At 32.5% G+C, this 19682-nt stretch overlaps 1 protein-coding gene across 3 annotated transcripts in view; it reads right to left on the minus strand.

Annotated features, from left to right (window-relative positions):
* Positions 1 to 19682, minus strand: part of SLO2 (slowpoke 2) — a 1063914-nt gene that overhangs the window by 127443 nt on the left and 916789 nt on the right. For all 3 annotated transcript variants that reach the window (XM_069849155.1, XM_069849157.1, XM_069849156.1), the window contains exon 9: positions 8682 to 8776. In XM_069849155.1, the coding sequence (XP_069705256.1) occupies positions 8682 to 8776 (95 nt within the window). The remainder of the gene's footprint in view (positions 1 to 8681; positions 8777 to 19682) is intronic.

The raw sequence follows: 19682 nt of genomic DNA on the forward strand, positions 1-19682 counted from the left end.
GAGAGTTGTTGCTCTTTGTCAACGCGGAGGCAATTGGGAAAGTAACGGAACAGAGCGGGTTTTATCTTGCATTCTTTCTATTTGCATTTGTGACTGGTAATGTACAATACTATGAAAAAGTCTTAGGCAGGAATTCAGGACCTAAAGCCTTGTATTGTATAGACCCAGAAACAAAATTTGGGCCACGCACGTGCAGTATGTTATAACTGGAACTTGGAAAATTCTGTTTTTTTGGGTCTGTACATATCTCGAAGGGATCTTACATGTTGTGATTTGCTCTTAAAGTAGAGGTGGGGTCTTGTCTTAATAACCGAACAAATTCGGTATGTGGGTCCAATTATTTCTATGCCCAGGGAATTGAATCTACTGAAATAGAATAATTTTATGTCCTTAAAAACATGAACATATTAATTAATAAAAATTCAATACTTTTCAGACAGATATATAATATGAATAAAGTACAAAGTTTACAGCTGGTAACTTAAGACTCTTAAATATCTCTCAATTTCATCTCTTTCTCTATAGGTAACAATTTCGAACTTTTTGCTGCTGGTCGCAAGTCTAAAGTATACGAGTTTTTGATAGGATGTTGAAAGTTCACATGTCGTGCAAGCGGCTGATTTATTAGTAAAGTATAATTTATCGTGTTGGGCTTATTGTAAATATTCAGTAAATGTCTAAATATTGACATCAGCTTTAGTAGTACATCTTGTAATGCAAATTTATCTTTTCATGTACCTGCAGTAAGTTTTCGTTCCATTCTTGCTTTTCGAGTGGTCATGGTAACTTTGGTTTTCGTGAAGGAGAATCTGTTTTCCTTTTTCGGAAGTAAGGTATATGCCAGTCATATTAAAATAATACCGGTACTTTGTTATCTGCAGTGAAAAGAAACTAAATTCTGATAAACTATATTTATTTTAGTTCTATAGGAACTTTCCATATCTCTAATAATAAATAAACTTTGTCCACTTCCATCGCAATTTTCTTATAAAATACCAGTTAGGTACAGTTGTAGCATGTAATAAAATTAATTGGTTGACATTAATATTCTCTTAGGCACATAATGGATATCGAAAAAAAGTGGATATCGTGTGAAATGAATATTTTGGTAGTGGGTATAATTATAGTGGATATACATGTACTATGAACCTATATTTTATGTACATAATTCCAAGTGGACATTTTGTCTATGAACTCATCATCATGGAAGCATAGGCTCTTATTATATCCGTTTAAAATAGATACTTGTTTCCATTTATCATTGGAGGGATATGACTTTCGTATTTAAGAACCGATCTCTTTAACGCTTTAACAAGACAATAAATTCGATTTGGAGATTTTTCTTTCGTGAAGACGAACTCTTTTCTGTCATTCGCTAAGAATTAAACCATACAAACCATTTCTCTGTAAGATATATATATATATATATATATATATATATAGAGAGAGAGAGAGAGAGAGAGAGTGTGTTTAAAAAATACGGGGCATAATTTCAGGTATGTATTTCCCACATGTAGACAATCAAAATAGTTCATTACAACAATGTTATGGCCTTCGCAACATTGAAATTCACCGGAACGTTTTTCTTTCCGCAGGTCGTTGTCATTACAGAAGATGTTCAAAATGTCCACCTCCTGCTTGAATACAGACCTCACATCGATGTCTCATTGACCTGCGAACACGATCCCAAACTCCAGGAGTATTGCGTATGTCCTCAGAACATGCCACAATTCAATTCCGAAAGGATTCCAAATCAGGCACCGGAGACGAATAAACCAATGATTTTAAATGGCCCCACAAGTAGAAATAAATCGAGAGGGTTCAGATCAGGTGAGCGTGGAGGCCAAGCAATTGGGCCACCTCTACCTATCCATCGATCAGGAAACCTTCGATCCAAGTACGCCTACACAACACTGAATGTAACCTTCGCCTCGGAATGAAATATCAGATTGCCCTCTTAATGTCTCCTTTGACGGCAACGACCTGAGGAAAGAAAAACGTTGCGGTGAATTTCAATGTTGTGAAGGCCATAACTCGGAAATAAAGCATTTCCGGACACATGTTGTAATGAACTATTTTGATTGTCTACATGTGGGAAATACATACCTGAAAATATGCCCCGTATTTTTTAAACACCCTATATATATATATATATATATATATATATATATATATATATATATATATATATATATATATATATATAGACCTATGACACTCAGAAATTTTTAAGCACATCATCATCCTCATCCTCATCATCATCATAATTAAAATAATAATAATAATCATCATCATCTCATTTACTGCAATTAAATTTTATTACACCAACGAAGTCTGTAAAACTAGAAACCATGTACGTAAATAAAGTTAATGTTCCTGTGTTGGTATAGATTTCTGCGCTGACTTTAATACGAGTAGAAGTTGTTAAAGTCTCAACTTTACTTTCACGGCAATATCTGAATGCCTTTTATCTCTTCCAAGAAATATAAACTTATACCGTTTCTTAACATTCTTAAAGGCATGAGAAGTCAGATCTTTTCCATACGAAAACTTCTAAACCTCCTTTCCCTTGGTGTCCAATTGTATTAAACCTACTAACTTATTTTATAAAATAACCATCGCTTTGCCAAGTATATTTTAAATACAGATAAGAATAATACGTCCCTCGCCGTAGCGTTGTGGTCTAAGATATCATGCTCATAAGCGGGCCGAGAGAAGTAAAATCAGAATTACCAATGGTACTAGAAATAAGGGGAAGTTGGTGATATAAAATATTGTGTTTTCCCTTCCTATATTATGTTACACTGAAGATTTTTTACAAAGATTTAGCAAGACCGTGTAGAATGCGTACGACCCAAGAGTTGGAACGTACACCGTATAGAAAGGGCAAAATACCGTATTTATACTGTCCAAACCGTACGGTTGGCAGCACTGGGCTTAACTGAGAAGCCATTTAACATTCTTGCTAGTTTAGAGTTTTCTCGGCTTTTCCCCCTGCAAGTCGCTCAATGGTAAAATTTCTATTTTCTACATTTTTCAAGCTACGTCTTTGATTTTTTGTACACATAATCACAGTGTGATAGATAATGATGAGGTGAAGTTTCATTTCTGTGAGTGAATTAGTTTATGAGTTATTAACAAAATATATTTCGAAAAAATTTGTATATTTCAAAATGAAATTTGTCGCTCAATTTTTCAGTAAAATGTTAGACATATTTTTTGCAATACCAGTGGCATATTTAAGAAAACATCACACATTCCTTTTCCTATAGCTTTACTACAAAAATGGGAACAATTTTTTATAACTACCGAATACCTCAACATATACATTTTTCATTGCCACTGTAAATATTATACTTTTTTATTTCAAAAAGTATTCATTTAATCATAAAATCCATGCGCTATTTTGTTAACCACAGTACACTGAAAATACAGTAAAAAGTTCATGTTCCTATCATAAAAATTGTAAGAGCCTTTACGTTTCAACCTGATGAAATGTGCTGAAAAAAAGTGTGAGAAAAGAGCTTGTAAAATTTGCATGGAATTGAAGTTCAAGGGTGCAACTATTTATATATTACGTAATTTTTATGCTTTCGAGCGCCGCAGAGCATTAAAACCAGGGTTTAAGCCAGAAAATAAATAATTGTCTCAAAAATGCACAAATGAAAAATTATATTTGTGCAAATTGCGAAATGCTTGTGCAATATTATAAATAATTGTGCAGAAATATAAAATTAACAAACTATGCAAAAACAAAAAGTTATGTAACTTGTTTCTTGGAGTTTTATTACTTTTAATCCATTTTATCACACTCTAGATATACTTATGTAAGTAAATCATTAGACGTAGGTATGTTTAGAATCAATAACTGCTGAATTTACATCACATTACAATATGTTATTTTATGGGCACTCTAAACATTAACATTCTTTACTAGTAGGCCCTTTAATAATTATTGTTAGCAAAGTGCTAACTCTTTTTACTGAAAGGCAGTTTCTTATTCCAGTTTTTACAAGATTCATGCAACTAAATCCTCGCTCACAATTTACAGTATGCGATGAAATTATATAACTTAATTAGAAGAAATTGTTCACTTAACTTACATGAATTGCTTCAACTTTTTGAAATCAATTCCTGAACATCTATTGTTCAATACCTTTTTGAACATTGCCCATGCCATTAGCATTTCATTTAAATTCAGATTAGTTCAAACACATCTCTGATTTAATTTTCTCCATTACCATCTTTGTTTCTGAAGTTGAATGTAGTTGGTCCACACCTGTAGAGTAACGGTCAGCGCGCCTGGCCGCGAAACCAGGTGGCCCGGGTTCGAATCCCGGTCGGGGCAAGTTACCTGGTTGAGGTTTCTTCCGGGGGTTTCCTTCAACCCAATACGAGCAAATGCTAGGTAATTTTCGTTGTTGGACCCCGGACTCATTTCACCAGCATTATCACCTTCATCTCATTCAAATGCTAAATAACCCGAGATGTTGATACAGCGTCATAAAATAATCCAATAACATCCAATAAAATAAAAAAATCAATGTGGTTATCGCATTTTTGCACATTTACGTTCTGAGTTTGTTGCAATTTTAGAAGTCGAGTAGCAAAATGCTTAATCCCTGATTGAAACTTGCTCAACATGCAAATAAGAGATTGTTGTTTCATTTTTTACAAGAAAACGAAAATGCGATTTTTTTACTGAAGTGACCAAAATTTCACCCGTCACCCTCCTTAAGTGGTATGGTTTGAACTAAGTGAGACAAGTGGGCTTCACACTAGAAACTCTCATTAATATTCAGATAAGTCCGAAGAGCCTTTGCAAGGACGAGCACTCGTGTACTCTTTAGCTTATTCTCCCTCTTTTCTCCTTCACTGATTCATAGACGGCCGCAGAGACCAATATGAAAAAGTAGCTCTTTGGTATAATACTGCCAGCGAAAGAGTTGGCGTCCCGGGATTTTCAACAATAGGCCTATGTTTAAACTCTATAAGTTTCAGGTCTAGTTTTACCTTTCCGAGACGATATCTATTATTCCCGAGCAATTTAACGCTGAAATAGCTAGCCGTCACTTCTGCTTCACCTCTTCATTTGTCTTAAGCCGGCTGAAACTATTTCCTCTCTCCATTTCATCTTATACTCTTCATTAAGAGAGAATCGATTCGTTTACCGCTATGAGAGCCAAAGCTCTGTGTATACCTGCACTTCAGAATAAGGGTGAAGTTCTTCTTCGCTGTGTGGGAGTCTATTATGGATTTAATACACTCTAGTCAGTGACAAAATGAAAGAGAATATGCTGATATATAATACTGATATAATTAAAACTAAAAACATTCTGATGTCTGGAAATGGGGTTTATTGAACTGCATTTCACTGAATTATTCTGGAAATACATTGATCGATTCGTAATATATATGCATTTATTCACACTGCAAATGGGTATATACCCGGTCGCAGTGGTTAAGTAATTACCTCAATAAAGACAGTTAAAAATAAACACAATTAATAATAAATATAATTAGTAATAAATTAATAATACTAATAATAATAAATAATAATACAAAATAATAATAATAATAATAACAACAACAACAATAGTATAATAAAATTAACAAGGAGTATCCTAATTAAATGAAGCACGATCACTTAAAATAACATTTAAAGTAAATCTGATTTTTACCTAACCCTAAGTTCGAACTAAAACCCACGAGTATGATATGTTCATACATGCACAAGTACCTTTCAGCACTGCACTCATTTCGCTGTCAACTCACTCACTGCACAGGCACTACGACACATTTCACTGACACTATCCTGATTTCACTAACATTCCAAAAACATTTCACTGTTCAAATACTTTGCTCTACCACTATAAACTATAAAATTTCACTGACACAATACACTTCTTCACTGATAGAACACTTCAATAACAAAACATCAATTACACCCTTTAAGTAGTGTGTGTAATATACTACCGCCTTTTAGTAAATTCCTTAAGCCTATTTTTAAATACATATTTGATTGTTTGTAAAGCATTTAGTAAGTCTGCAGGTAAAGCATTCCAGACCCTGATAGTATGATTGAGAAAAGAAAACTTTCCAGTGTCCATCCTCTGTCTTCACTTCACTCTAGTTCACTTTACATGAATATATCTCTTTTTCCTTCCTTTAATGAATAGTAGCAAATTAAAATTAATTCAATGGTGATTATGGAACTATTTTTTCTTAAAATCCGTTTGGTTAATCAGAATTTAGAACAATCGCATCAAATACTATTAAACGAGCAGTTCTTATATATTTATAATTTTTTCTTGAAAACGGGCCCAAGGATTTTGATGAAATGGGGCGAATGTAGACCTACTGTTTTCGGGTGAGAGAAAGTGATTTAGCTAGTCCTTGACTTTGGGAAAATTCATTCAGGGGCTAAACAGACTAAACAGACTGGTTTCTACAAACTAATAATTTATTAATAATAAAATAAATCAACGCGAACAAAAAATAGATTCACGAAGCAGTAATACATGTATGAATATGATATGTCTAACCCCTCAACAGCGTTCCCTTCGTGCGATTTTGAATTGACTATGAAACTCGACTATGAATAAAGAAAATAGTTATTCATCTACTGTTTACGAATGCGAGAAAGTGATTTAGGTAGTCTAGACTTTGGAAGAAGTAATTTAAACAGTTAAATAAACACGCTGATTTCTACGAAGTAAGTATCCACTAGCGATAAAAGTAATCTAAGCACATTTATAAATCTAACGAAAAAAATAGATTTACGAGACAGCAATACATAAATTAATATATATCTACACTAACGACCGCGACACTCAGTCGCGATTTTTAATTTACCATGCAAACCAAAACTCCAAACCCAAACTCCAACCTCAAACTCAAAACTCAACCTCCAAACTCCAAAACCAAACTACAAAGACGACTTCAATACTGCAACCGAATAGCTACAGAACATAAGATTCTCTGATTCGTCTTAATTTTGATGATTCCGACTTACTGTGACAATCTTTGGAAATAACGAAGGAAAATGTAAAATGTTTTATGCTCTCAACTTCCCCTTCCCCGAGCAATCGGTCTTCAAGTTATGTAGGCTACGTTTGGTACAATTTGTAATAATATATTATTGTATAATAATAATAATAATAATAATAATAATAATAATAATAATAATAGTATGTAGTTTTAAGAGTTTGAACGATGAAAATATTTATGCTTTAGGCATTTTTGTGTAATTTTGGATATCATCTCTGGACCTAAAAATGTCAGCACAGTTGAAAGGAACACGAAATAAAGATATGCTATTATTATTATTATTATTATTATTATTATTATTATTATTATTATTACTTTGTTTGTTTTATGTTTTATGTTCAGAAAAAGAATAACATTTTGTTAAAAAATTTAATAATAATAATAATAATAATAATAATAATAATAATAATAATTATTATTATTATTATTACATAGTGTGTTTTAGGTTTTATGTTCATGAAAGAATAACATTTTGTTTAAAAAGTTCTTACTATAATAAAAAACTAATCATCAGGGACCGGATTTAAACGCACTATAAACTAAAAATTACATGAACTACAATTTGGGCAGATGTTGTGAATGTATATTACGATTGATAAAGGATGATTTACAACGTTATAAAGTTTAAATCTTTCAGTCTTTATATAATAATACCTAATGGAAGCAATTAATCGCCTATTGAACATCGCGTCGCGCGTACACGTGCAAGTTTCCGTTACCGCGGTTACCAAGAAACGCTGTGCTTCAACTTGTTTTGCTTTCTTCTTAAAGACTTCTGTGATTGGAAATAATATGCATTGCTCCTTACATCACAGCTAAGTGTCTAGAAATGTCTGATATTAGACGCGTTTGAGGGTTTGGTTAATTTAATTTAGGTAATATGAAGTAGCAATAGTACCTTTTAGATAATTTGTCCCGTTGTTGATTCTTTATTTGCCTCTGATTCGTCTTACATAATTAATTTGGATGATTTTGACTTAGTGTTACAATACGTGGGAAATTTATTTATTTTTCTGTAACAGGACAAAGCCCCAATTACAACGGACAGCACAAAATTATATATACTTATGACATAAAAATGCTAAAAAGGATATAAATACAGATATGAATAGAATATACAAATATAAATGCAAATGAAAATTAAGAAACAGATAATACAAACATACATATCTGGAAATAACGTAGTAAAATGTAAATTTTTTTATCGCTCAGCCTATCTTTACCGACCGATAATAGGGTATTCAGGCACTTGTTTCATATTCCAAATGGAATTGGAATTAAAAAGACTCCGCTGTATATCACTGTACTACAAACTGACGTTTAATATTTTCATGAACAAGAACATAGCCTGAAATACTGAAAATCTGGCAAAGAGGAAGCCAACGACATGAGCGTTTTTCTTACCTTTTCCCGGCAAAGCTAATTTTCTGAGTCATTTGTTCTGTTTCTCATTATGCACTCGTATTATTTTATTTTTTGAGCTGCCTCGTATTATCTCCTGAACTTCAATACAACATACCTTAATCCGATTTCCAACCTCAAGCGACGTTGTGGAACTGATTTTCGTGAAAACGTTAAGCTGATGTGAACTAATCCTATCATGACGAAGAGAGTAATGGAAGTGCACTCACCTTGTGAAGACTAGGCACAATAAGGTGGCTGATAGAATCATCAGTTGCTGGGACAACGCTGACTGGGATTTCTGCATTGCACGGTGCAGATCGTTCTGTAGACAGGAACAAAAATCCATTAGTTGAAAGGAAATTGTATTAGCCATTGCCCTTATGGCAATAATCGAATAAGGGGGACAGCGATGTTCTAAAACAGCTGGGGAGGGGTTAGAGGTTCAATTCTTGCATCGATCGATGGAGGAAACTGTGGTTACCGGTTAATGTGGGCAGTATGCCACTCAAAGTAGATAGATATTCTGTGTTTAACAGCGCACAAGCATTGCTAAATCATTTATACTGTATATTACACTTGAAATATTAATATACTAGTCCACCGCTGTGAAGTAAAGGTTAGCATTATTAATAAGTATTTAATGAATTTCAATCTTAAGGCATATAAACTTGCAAATGTTTATTTGCTATTTAATAACAATATATGAACGTTTTCGCCGTTTAGGGCATCTTCAGATATAACAAAACATATTATCTGGACATATAATAGCATATTATGCAAATAACAAGGAAAATAGAGAACAATATATGTGATACATGAAATTCATGAGCTTTATGTAGATATAACATGATACAGGATGAATATTGAGATAATCTTTGAATTTGAACTTAGACTGGACGAATGTTTTATTTTATACATATAGTTCATGTTACAATTAATATACAATGTTTAAAATTTGTCAATGATGTTAATTTTAAAATTTACAATGATGATAATAAAATATTTAAAGTAATCATGGCTGAAAGTTGTCGTAAGTTACAAGATAGTATGCGTAGTTAATGTTCGTGTGTTTTGTAATTATTTCGCTTAGAGAGGCCGTTGGCATTTGAATGAATGTTGTTTGACGTTGATGACTACTTTACAATTGATATACAGTGATTAAATTAGTCAATGTTAAAATTTAATTTTATAATGAAGATAATAAAATATTTAGAGTAATCATGGCTAAGAATTGTCGTAAGTTCAAGATAGTTTTCGTAGTTGATGTTGTGTGTTTTGTAATTGTTTCACCTGAAAATAGAGATTAAGAGATAATAATAAATGCAAAATATAGACAAGTTATTATATAGAGACGCAGATAATAATTATTATAAGATCACTTGTTAAAAATGTTTGTGTTAAAGAATTACTGTTGGGTGTAATTAGTTGAGATATTGAATAAATGCTCGTTGATTGTGAATGTAGTGGAATGTACGATAAATTTCGTGATAGATAAATCATGAGTTGGGTATGATTTTTAATCATTCATTGAAAATTAATAGAAAGATCAATATTATAATTCGTAATAATTAGATGAGCTATAATACCAAATATATGTAAAAGATTTTACGGCAGCAGTAATAATTATTATAAGATTACTTACTTAGAGGTCATTGACTTTGAAATGGCTACTCTGATGTGATGACATCCTATTACGTGTTCTCAGGTTTATTGAAGTATACAAATGAAGAAGTTCTATAACTGAAAAAATATTAACTATTAATTTACTTTCAATTTTGATATGGGGATATAATTGTTTTAATGAATTTTGACGGCATTCGAATACTTACATTTGTATGTACTGGTGTTGGTGTGTTGGAGGTTTTAAGAGAACTGAGGCCTAGATAATCGTGTGTATTGAGGCATGTAGCGGCGCAAGAATATGAAAGGAACTATTTCAATGGCGTATCACATTGATCTTGATAAAAGATTTTCGTAAATTTAGTGAATAATGCTTACACTTTCGTAATTTCCTCTATGGTCTTATATTGAACACTCTAGGTAGTGAATCAGAAGTTCACTGATATAAGTTTGGTTGTTAACAACGGGATTTTAGGAGACAAGGAAATTTCTTATAATGACTATCTGTGAAAAAATAGGAATAGTGGAGGTCTCGTACTGTAGATTTACATAATTTATATACGTCATCCTTGATTTTGATTAAATTGCACACGGTTGTGACTCCAATCTCGTATTCTGTGATGAGCCACAGTTTCTCATTTTCTGAAACCACTCAGTTATTTGCACTTTTTATACTTAGCACTACACGATTTCTTTTGATACTCATGTAAGACATTTTATATAGAAGTTATACAGCACAACTCGAACAGTAGACCATACTGTGTAAGGGTAAAGTCTTGTAATAACCCTCTGTAGAAAAAATAACTTGCTAATATAATGCACAATAGCATACTCCATACTGTAGGAAAAAAGCGAGAAAAAGAGAGTCGGATAATACATCAATCCGTTAATAGGGTGACTGATAATCGGGGTTCTACCATAGTCTAGTATATACAGTCACGAAGCTCAATACGGAGTAAATATGCATCCATAGATAGTTGCTAACCACTAGGATCGCTACTATCGCCTCATTACAGACAATGCTAAATAGTACCTGCACAGTCTATTGTTCCTAGCACCCTCATAAACTCAAGCTTCGTGACTGTATATACTAGACTGTAGTTCTACTGTATTTGATATTGCACGAACAATGTAAACCTGATGATGCCTGGAGGTAAAAAGTTTGTTTCTTTAAATATAGCATATTTGTAGCTAAGTTTTCCCATACTTTCATTTGATAAAGTCGTTATGACTAAAAATTCTTAAATTAAATACTATAGACACTTTAATGTTAGATTTATCGGATCTAAAAAAATTCAATATGAAATGAAAAAAACTTACAATAGTGGAGGCAAAACCTGTCCTGTGACTTATGTGCCGTGGCTATATCACCAACGGGTATGGACGGAGAAGATAGGTTGTAAAGTCTGAGATGAACTTCCTTGTCGATAGATTTATATAATAACCATCACGAAACAAACTCTCTCTCTCTCTCTGATAGTTTATTTTTTCGCCTCTCGCACAGCTCACATGCCAGGTCTCACCTCTTCATCTATACTAAGTTAATAGTATTACATAATTTTATGTATATGAGTCTGTAACTTAGAAAAAAACCTGTTTGAATTGTAGGCTACTATGTTTTAATTTTCGTATCTCTTAAAATGTGTCACTCGGGTTATAAAAGGAGGAAGTAACTAGCTTTTTATGTCTAGATTTATGAAATTTCGCTTTGATAATTAAGTTTTCTCAAGAAAGAACTTGAATGTGTCGGTTCCATTTTAAAATGTATAATACTTCTTTATGTCTCAGCCATTATAATTCATACCGCATGCAAATGATAACCTTTGTTATTTGACGTAGAATAGAGCGTGAGTTGAGATGCTTGAGAGTTATAAAATTACATTACATTATTTTAAGACTTTTTATACAACACAAGAAAGCATACAGCCTGTCAACTTATATTGCATCATAAACTACGTGTATACAAAATATAGTCCTACAATTTACACCAGATAAGACTAAAAATAAGAAAATGATATTTATATAAATTATTTATACTTGTATTATTATATATTTTTTGTCGCATAAAGGCACGAAGTAAATGTTCATACACACACACATATACTTACTTACCTACTTACTTACAAATGGCTTTTAAGGAACCCGAAGGTTCAATGCCGCCCTCACATAAGCCCGCCATCGGTCCCTATCCTGTGCAAGATTAATCCAGTCTCTATCATCATACCCCACCTCCCTCAAATCCATTTTAATATTATCATCCCATCTACGTCTCGGCCTCCCTAAAGGTCTTTTTCCCTTCGGTCTCCCAACTAACACTCTATATGCATTTCTGGATTCGCCCATACGTGCTACATGCCCTGCCCATCTCAAACGTCTGGATTTTAAGTTCCTAATTATGTCAGGTGAAGAATACAATGCGTGCAGTTCTGTGTTGTGTAACTTTCTCCATTCTCCTGTAACTTCATCCCGCTTAGACCCAAATATTTTCCTAAGCACCTTATTCTCAAACACCCTTAACCCATGTTCCTCTCTCAGAGTGAGAGTCCAAGTTTCGCAACCATACAGTAGAACCGGTAATATAACTGTTTTATAAATTCTAACTTTCAGATTTTTGGACAGCAGACTGGATGATAAGAGCTTCTCAACCGAATAATAACACGCATTTCCCATATTTATTCTGCGTTTAATTTCCTCCCGAGTGTCATTAATATTTGTTGCTGTTGCTCCAAGATATTTGAATTTTTCCACCTCTTCGAAGGATAAATCTCCAATTTTTATATTTCCATTTCGTATATATATATATATATATATATATATATATATATATATATATATATATATATATATATAGTGTTATTACAAAGTTTAGCGGAAGTGCATATAGATGCTTTTAAGATTAAATTAGAATATAATTATTTTGGCACAGTTTTCACAGTTCACTAACATTATTAATTATAATGTTATTGATATCATGAATAATAGTGTTACTGACGTAATATTAATAATGTTTAATTACATTGCTGCTGATTGTTATGGAATGCAAAAGAACTGTGACAGTTGTGACTGTTATTTTCACTGAAGATCTCGCATAACGTTTCGTAATTTCAAATTTTCTGATATTTTATCGAAAATTTAACTCGTCAATACGAGTATGTTGTCAACACAGACTTTGATGACACAAAAATTAACTCTCCGTCCGCCCAGATGCCGTAGCGCGCTGAAATGCTGACACGTCCGCTCGCTCTCATCCTGACACATTAGCCAATCGGCACTCAGACATGCAGATTCTGAAGTCATATTTATTTCAGAGAACCGCTTATCACACCAGACGTGAGACAGCCAGAATCCAGCCGCAGTCGATCAATGACGGAGGCCAAATCCACTCGAAACGTTAAAACGCACGAAATGCTTCATAATCCTACCTCTGACTAAGTGCATGAAAATGTTTTGAAACAATGAAACGATTTTTATGGAACGGAATTAAATATTTGACTCTTAGGAACGATTTCACCAACATGTTACATTAACTAAGTGTAATTTAACTTAAATACGAATTTTATTGACATTTTCTTGAAAGTTAAACCATATTTAATTCGCTTGCATTTCACCAAACTAATACGCCTTTAAAATAAAGCCAATATTAATTTAATTCTCAATTAAGTCATCACGGCCTTCGGAATCATAGTAAAATAATAATAATTTGAAGGCCTTGTGCCTTGTTGTTGTAAGCAGAGGTAACCTATAGTGAGTTCATTTGTTATATTACGACAATAAAATCAAATAAAATGTCATTATAAACAGAATTTTACAATTCATTTTTTTTCAGATAAATCTAGTTCAATATAATACAGACGTGGACAAATTATTAACAAAATTGACGATTTTTATTATAATTCTGTTTACAAAATTTGATTTTTCAATGTAGACTACAGTTGACAATTTTGCATATTTCTATCATTACAATAGACAGAAATATGCAAAATTGTCAACTGTAGTTTAAATTGAAGAGTTAAATTTTGTAAAAATATATAATAAAAATCTTCAATTTTGTTAATAATTTGTAAATTAGTAAAAATGTCAACTGCAGTCTAAATTGAAGAGTCAAATTTTGTAAAACTATAAAATAAAAATCTTCAGCTTTGCTAATAATTTGAAAATGTCCAAAATGTCAACTGTATTCCAAATTGAAGAATCGAATTTTGTAAAAAAATATAATAAAAACCTTCAGTTTTGATAATAATTTGTAAATATGCAAAAATATCAAATGTAGTCCAAATTGAAGAATTAAATTTCCTAAAAATATACAATACAAATCTTCAATTTTGCTAATAATTTGGAAATACGCAAAAATGTCTACTGTAGTCTAAATTGAAGAATCATATTTTGTAAAAATATATAATAAAAATCTTCAATTTTGCTAATAATTTGTCCACGTCTGTAAAAGTTTCGAGTTCAATCTATAACATTTATCTACTTTTCAAATGTTTATATTATATACAATGTCATAGCAAATAAACATTTGCAAAATAGATAAATCTTATAGATTGATCTTGAAACTTTTATTATATTATAAACAGAGATAACCTCAAAACATATTAAAATCATCGAAAACAAAAATGACGGATGGCCAGAAATTAGAAGAAAAGAACAAAAGTTTGAAATAAATAGAAATAGATTTCTATGCAAAAAAACCTCATCTCAAAGTCCTCAGCAATATTTAGAACAAAAAGGAATAATATGAAAGTAGATACAAGGAAATATGAAGGGTTCAGAACCATAGTGGGCCAAGCGTCATTTACTAAAAACCGTGGAAAACAAGGGTTAAAATGAAGTTATTATCATAATTCAATGGAAACATATAGCAAGTAATATAAAGTATACACATTAAAACTAAATGATATGTCAATCTTCAGTAAACTATGGTGTTAACTTAACTTTAACCCTTGCTTTCTCCGTTTTTAATAAATGGCGCTTGGCCCACTATGGCTCTGAACCCTTCATATGTATCATGAAACAAGCAAAATGGACTTGCGCTATTCCAATGCCTTCAAATGTAATATTAGGCTTACATGATAGATTTGTTATTCATATCACTTTAGTTGCCTTAATTTAGGCAACCGAAAACTGATTAAACGTTTCTTCAATAAATGTATCATTTAAATAATAATATTATGAAGTACTTAACTATCACTTAGAAATTTTAATTCATATTCTGTATATTCAAAATATACAATGCTTATGTTTTGCATAGCCTGAACCTCATTTGCAAACTTTTTTTCGTCCTTCGTATTAAAGTAATCTTCTCTTTCGGAAATTATCCTGGCTAATCTTGGTAAGAAATCTTCAATTTCAAATATGAAGTCCATCATTGTCCTCACCATGATAAAAATTATTGTCGTTAATGCAAGATTAATTATTTAAATTACCAAATATTGACCAAATAACTTAAATGTGGTTTAATGAGAACTTAAAGCCCAATTTGTGTTGATGAAATGCATTATCCACTTAAGTGTCAATTAAAAAGACCAAGTAACAATTAAAACTAAATATGTTTTATGAATTCGGCCCTTCGTAATTAGATTAAAAAAACTTATGTTTATTAAACGACTACTGCTACAGCGTTAAACATATAATATTATAATATTTTCTTCAATCTTAAGAATTGACACATAAAGACATATATACACAGACGAGTAACAGAGCGAAGAGGTTAGTTTTTTAATTGATCATTTTATAACGCTTTATCAAATGCTATGGTTATCTAGCGTCTGAGTGAGATGAAGGTAATAATACCAACGAAATGAATCCAGAGTCCAGTGCCGAAAGTTACCCAGCATTTTAATGGGTTGAGAGAAAACCTCGGAAAAAACGCAACCAAGTAAATTGTCCCAACTTGATTTTCAACCCGAACCTATTACTCAAAGTAAATCCCCACTCAATCAATAATATCCATACTTAATTACACAAACATTTCCACACTCACTAAAAACCAAACACTAACTCACCATAAAGTCCACACTCTTGACACCCTATATTATGTATATTTTATTCCATTGTCAGTTTCTGGTTTCATTATGTGAATCTTATTTAATTGTATAAAAAATTATTTACGTATTTTTTTTTTCAAAAATTCAAAATGGTGGCAGTTCATGTGCAGTGATGAAGCGTTTCCCTCATAACTCATAAACTTGTTAACTTTTTCGTGTTCTCTCCCTTTTATTCTATTGCTGAAACTCATGTTCACAATATCATGCTCTTTAAACTACATTACTTAATAAATAATATACTTTTTTATTTTGTGTTAGAAGAAAATACTGATATTTGACAATCTTTAAACAAATTTAAAGATAGAGAAGTGATCTTGCATCATATTGTAGATATGACACGCATAAATACATACAAAAATTTCATGACAGAATGTTGGATAGTTTTTGAGTTATGTGGGAAACGCTTCATCACTGCACAGTGAACTGAATTTTGGAAAAAAAAAATGTAAACATATTTTTTTTCATATAGCAGAAGGACAGTGTTTTTATTGTACAACGTACACTAATGGAGGAAAAAAAGTTGAATATTTCCAAAATTTTACTGCTGTAAGCTGTACCTAACCCCTTAACTGCCTCTTTTGATTTCATTATGTAAATCGTATCCGTCTAGTAATTAAATGAATCGGATACTGTTGCATATACAAGTTTGTAAGCGAGTTTTACTTCTGGTTGAATGTAAGAGAGAGTCCTATGACCTTAACTCTCCCAGGTTAAATAAAACCATTATTATTATTATTATTATTATTATTATTATTATTATTATTATTATTATTTTTATTATTATTATTCGGAAACTATTGCCAGTAGGATTATGATTTTTGTCCATATCTATAAAAAATCGAATATAGAATCATTTATGCTCGACCATGCCGAAATGTAGTAATTATACACCTGGTAGCAGCCCTTTAATGGACCTCATTAAAATAAACCTATTCATTAAAATTCAGCTGTTCCACCAATCAGAAAATACCATTGTAGCAATATGAAAGCGCAAGTATCGATTATTATCGGATATCACAACATTGAAACGTCACGGAGGCTGGAAATCCAATACTGTCGCAGAAGGTTATGTTGAAGAATCGATCCAAAATAAAATTGAAATCTCAAATACAATATTAAACTCAGTCGAAAAAAACAACACACAAATTAACATCAATTCACCGTCATCTTCCAAACTTTCACAAAGCACATTCCCGCAAATTCATTTCACCAATTGCACAATAAATCACCTATATTTGAAATAAAGTCAGTTCTTTTACTATAATAATTAGCGTTAATTGTAAATAATATTCAAATAAATTTAATTTGTCATCTCGTTTTTCAATGTCTAATTCAATTTCAAGGTTATATCAAGATTAATGTTTATTTTACTCCCTAGATTATATCAAAGTCAATGTCTATATTTGTTTCTCGGAAAAAATCAATACTTTCGCGTCTGCGCACATCTCACAATTTACGAGGTATTGCACAAGGTCAGTTCCGCTCCTCAGTCAGATAAGAATAACATGAATACTTATGAATAATTTCAAGTTAGAAGTATGGTGGAGCATAAACAGTCGTATGAAACTTGACTATAATGGTAATTAAGACGCTCGTATGAAAATTATGAAACTCCCTTGCGCTCGTTTCATAAACATACTCGCGTCTTAATTACTACCATTATAGGGTCGTTGCATAATGTACTATTATCACTCCGGAGTATTTCAATAGCATGGACGGCTTTGGTGCAAATGTAATTAAAAAAAACACTAATTTGAAGCCACTGACCGATGCGACCAGCCAGAAAGGGAGATGGGAGTAGTTTGCTAAGAGATATGTATCTGAGTTCGTTGGCCTGTTACATCGTATTATGAAAAGAAAGAGCAGTATGTTAGCGACGATGTTAGCTGAAACTTTCAGCGGGGTATTGCACAAGGTCAGTTCCGCTCCTCAGTCAGATAAGAATAATATGAATACTTATGAATAATTTCAAGTTAGAAGTATGGTGGAGCATAAACAGTCGTATGAAACTTGACTATAATGGTAATTAAGACGCTCGTATGAAAATTATGAAACTCCCTTGCGCTCGTTTCATAAACATACTCGCGTCTTAATTACTACCATTATAGGGTCGTTGCATAATGTACTATTATCACTCCGGAGTATTTCAATAGCATGGACGGCTTTGGTGCAAATGTAATTAAAAAAACACTAATTTGAAGCCACTGACCGATGCGACCAGTCAGAAAGGGAGATGGGAGTAGTTTGCTAAGAGATATGTATCTGAGTTCGTTGGCCTGTTACATCGTATTATGAAAAGAAAGAGCAGTATGTTAGCGACGATGTTAGCTGAAACTTTCAGCTCAAATCTAATTAACTCTGCATTTGATCACAAAATGTAATGTAGGTTTTCTATTCATTTACAAGTGTACCCTATCGTCCTTTCAATCTGCAGGGTTATTTCTCTTCCACTCTGTATATTCAAACATCTATACTCGGTACTCAAATCCCATAAACATTCCTACACTCATTCTAACGCCCACACTCACAATCGTCATATTAGCATTATGATGTCGTAAGTAATTTACTGTTTCTTAAATATTTAGATACTTATAATGTCCTTACGTCTTTTACAGTGAACGTTTCTGACTAAAGCTGTGTTGTGTTTCAGCAGTAAGTCACATTTAATGGAAGATACATGTTGTGATAATTCGCTAGTAACTGCTTTCGAGGATTCAGCCTCGCCCGGACTGTATGTCATTCTTGTAGTGTTGTACGGGAGGTGTAGTAAGGCAGAAACAATCCACCCACAGTACTGCCACTAAATTAGAGTAACAGCAGATAAAGTCATGTACGCAACCGCCCCACACTGTTGTCGAGTCGAGGCGAATTACCCATAATAAGACCGCTGCGCGATCGGTGGGTGTATCGCATGTGTTCTCAAATACCACGAAATTCAGTGCTGTTAATTTTAGTGCACTTTGTATGCAATTTGAGTAATTGTGGTTATGTGATAATTAGTATGTTATGTTACACTGGGACTTCACTGGCTTGTATCAGATAGTTCGAATGTGGGAACATAAATAGATTATTGCCACAGGTCTTAATGGTCTCTTGCGAAAGATTAGACCTACAGTATCTGATGTCTAGTCCACACCTACATACAAATGCCTGCAAACAAGTACTCTGTGGTGTTCGGGTAAAGGGGTATAAGTCATTTTTCTGTCCAGAAGAACACAAAAGTTAAATTATACAAGTGGGTGTGCAAAAATCAAAGAATATTAGCAGTTGATGTGTTTTACTTGTGTAGACAATTATTTGTAATAAGGGTTCCAAGTTTAATTTTCATTTATCTCCGAACTCATTTTTATGACTTATCTCCCTTTACCCAAACACCACAGAATTATATTCTTAACAGGTGCCCAAAACTGTTCTCTTCATAAACTGTCCGCAAACAAATGCACTACTGCTTCTGGAAAGTTGTTTTTGTTGTTTTCTAATGCCAGGCGTTTGACAATAAAGTCATTTGACCTCTTGCAGTCCAATATTTTTCAAAGATACCATCATGGCCAGCCACTGAAG

The sequence above is a fragment of the Periplaneta americana genome, chromosome 16 (assembly GCF_040183065.1).
Source record: "Periplaneta americana isolate PAMFEO1 chromosome 16, P.americana_PAMFEO1_priV1, whole genome shotgun sequence".
NCBI classification, from domain to species: Eukaryota; Metazoa; Arthropoda; class Insecta; order Blattodea; family Blattidae; genus Periplaneta; species Periplaneta americana.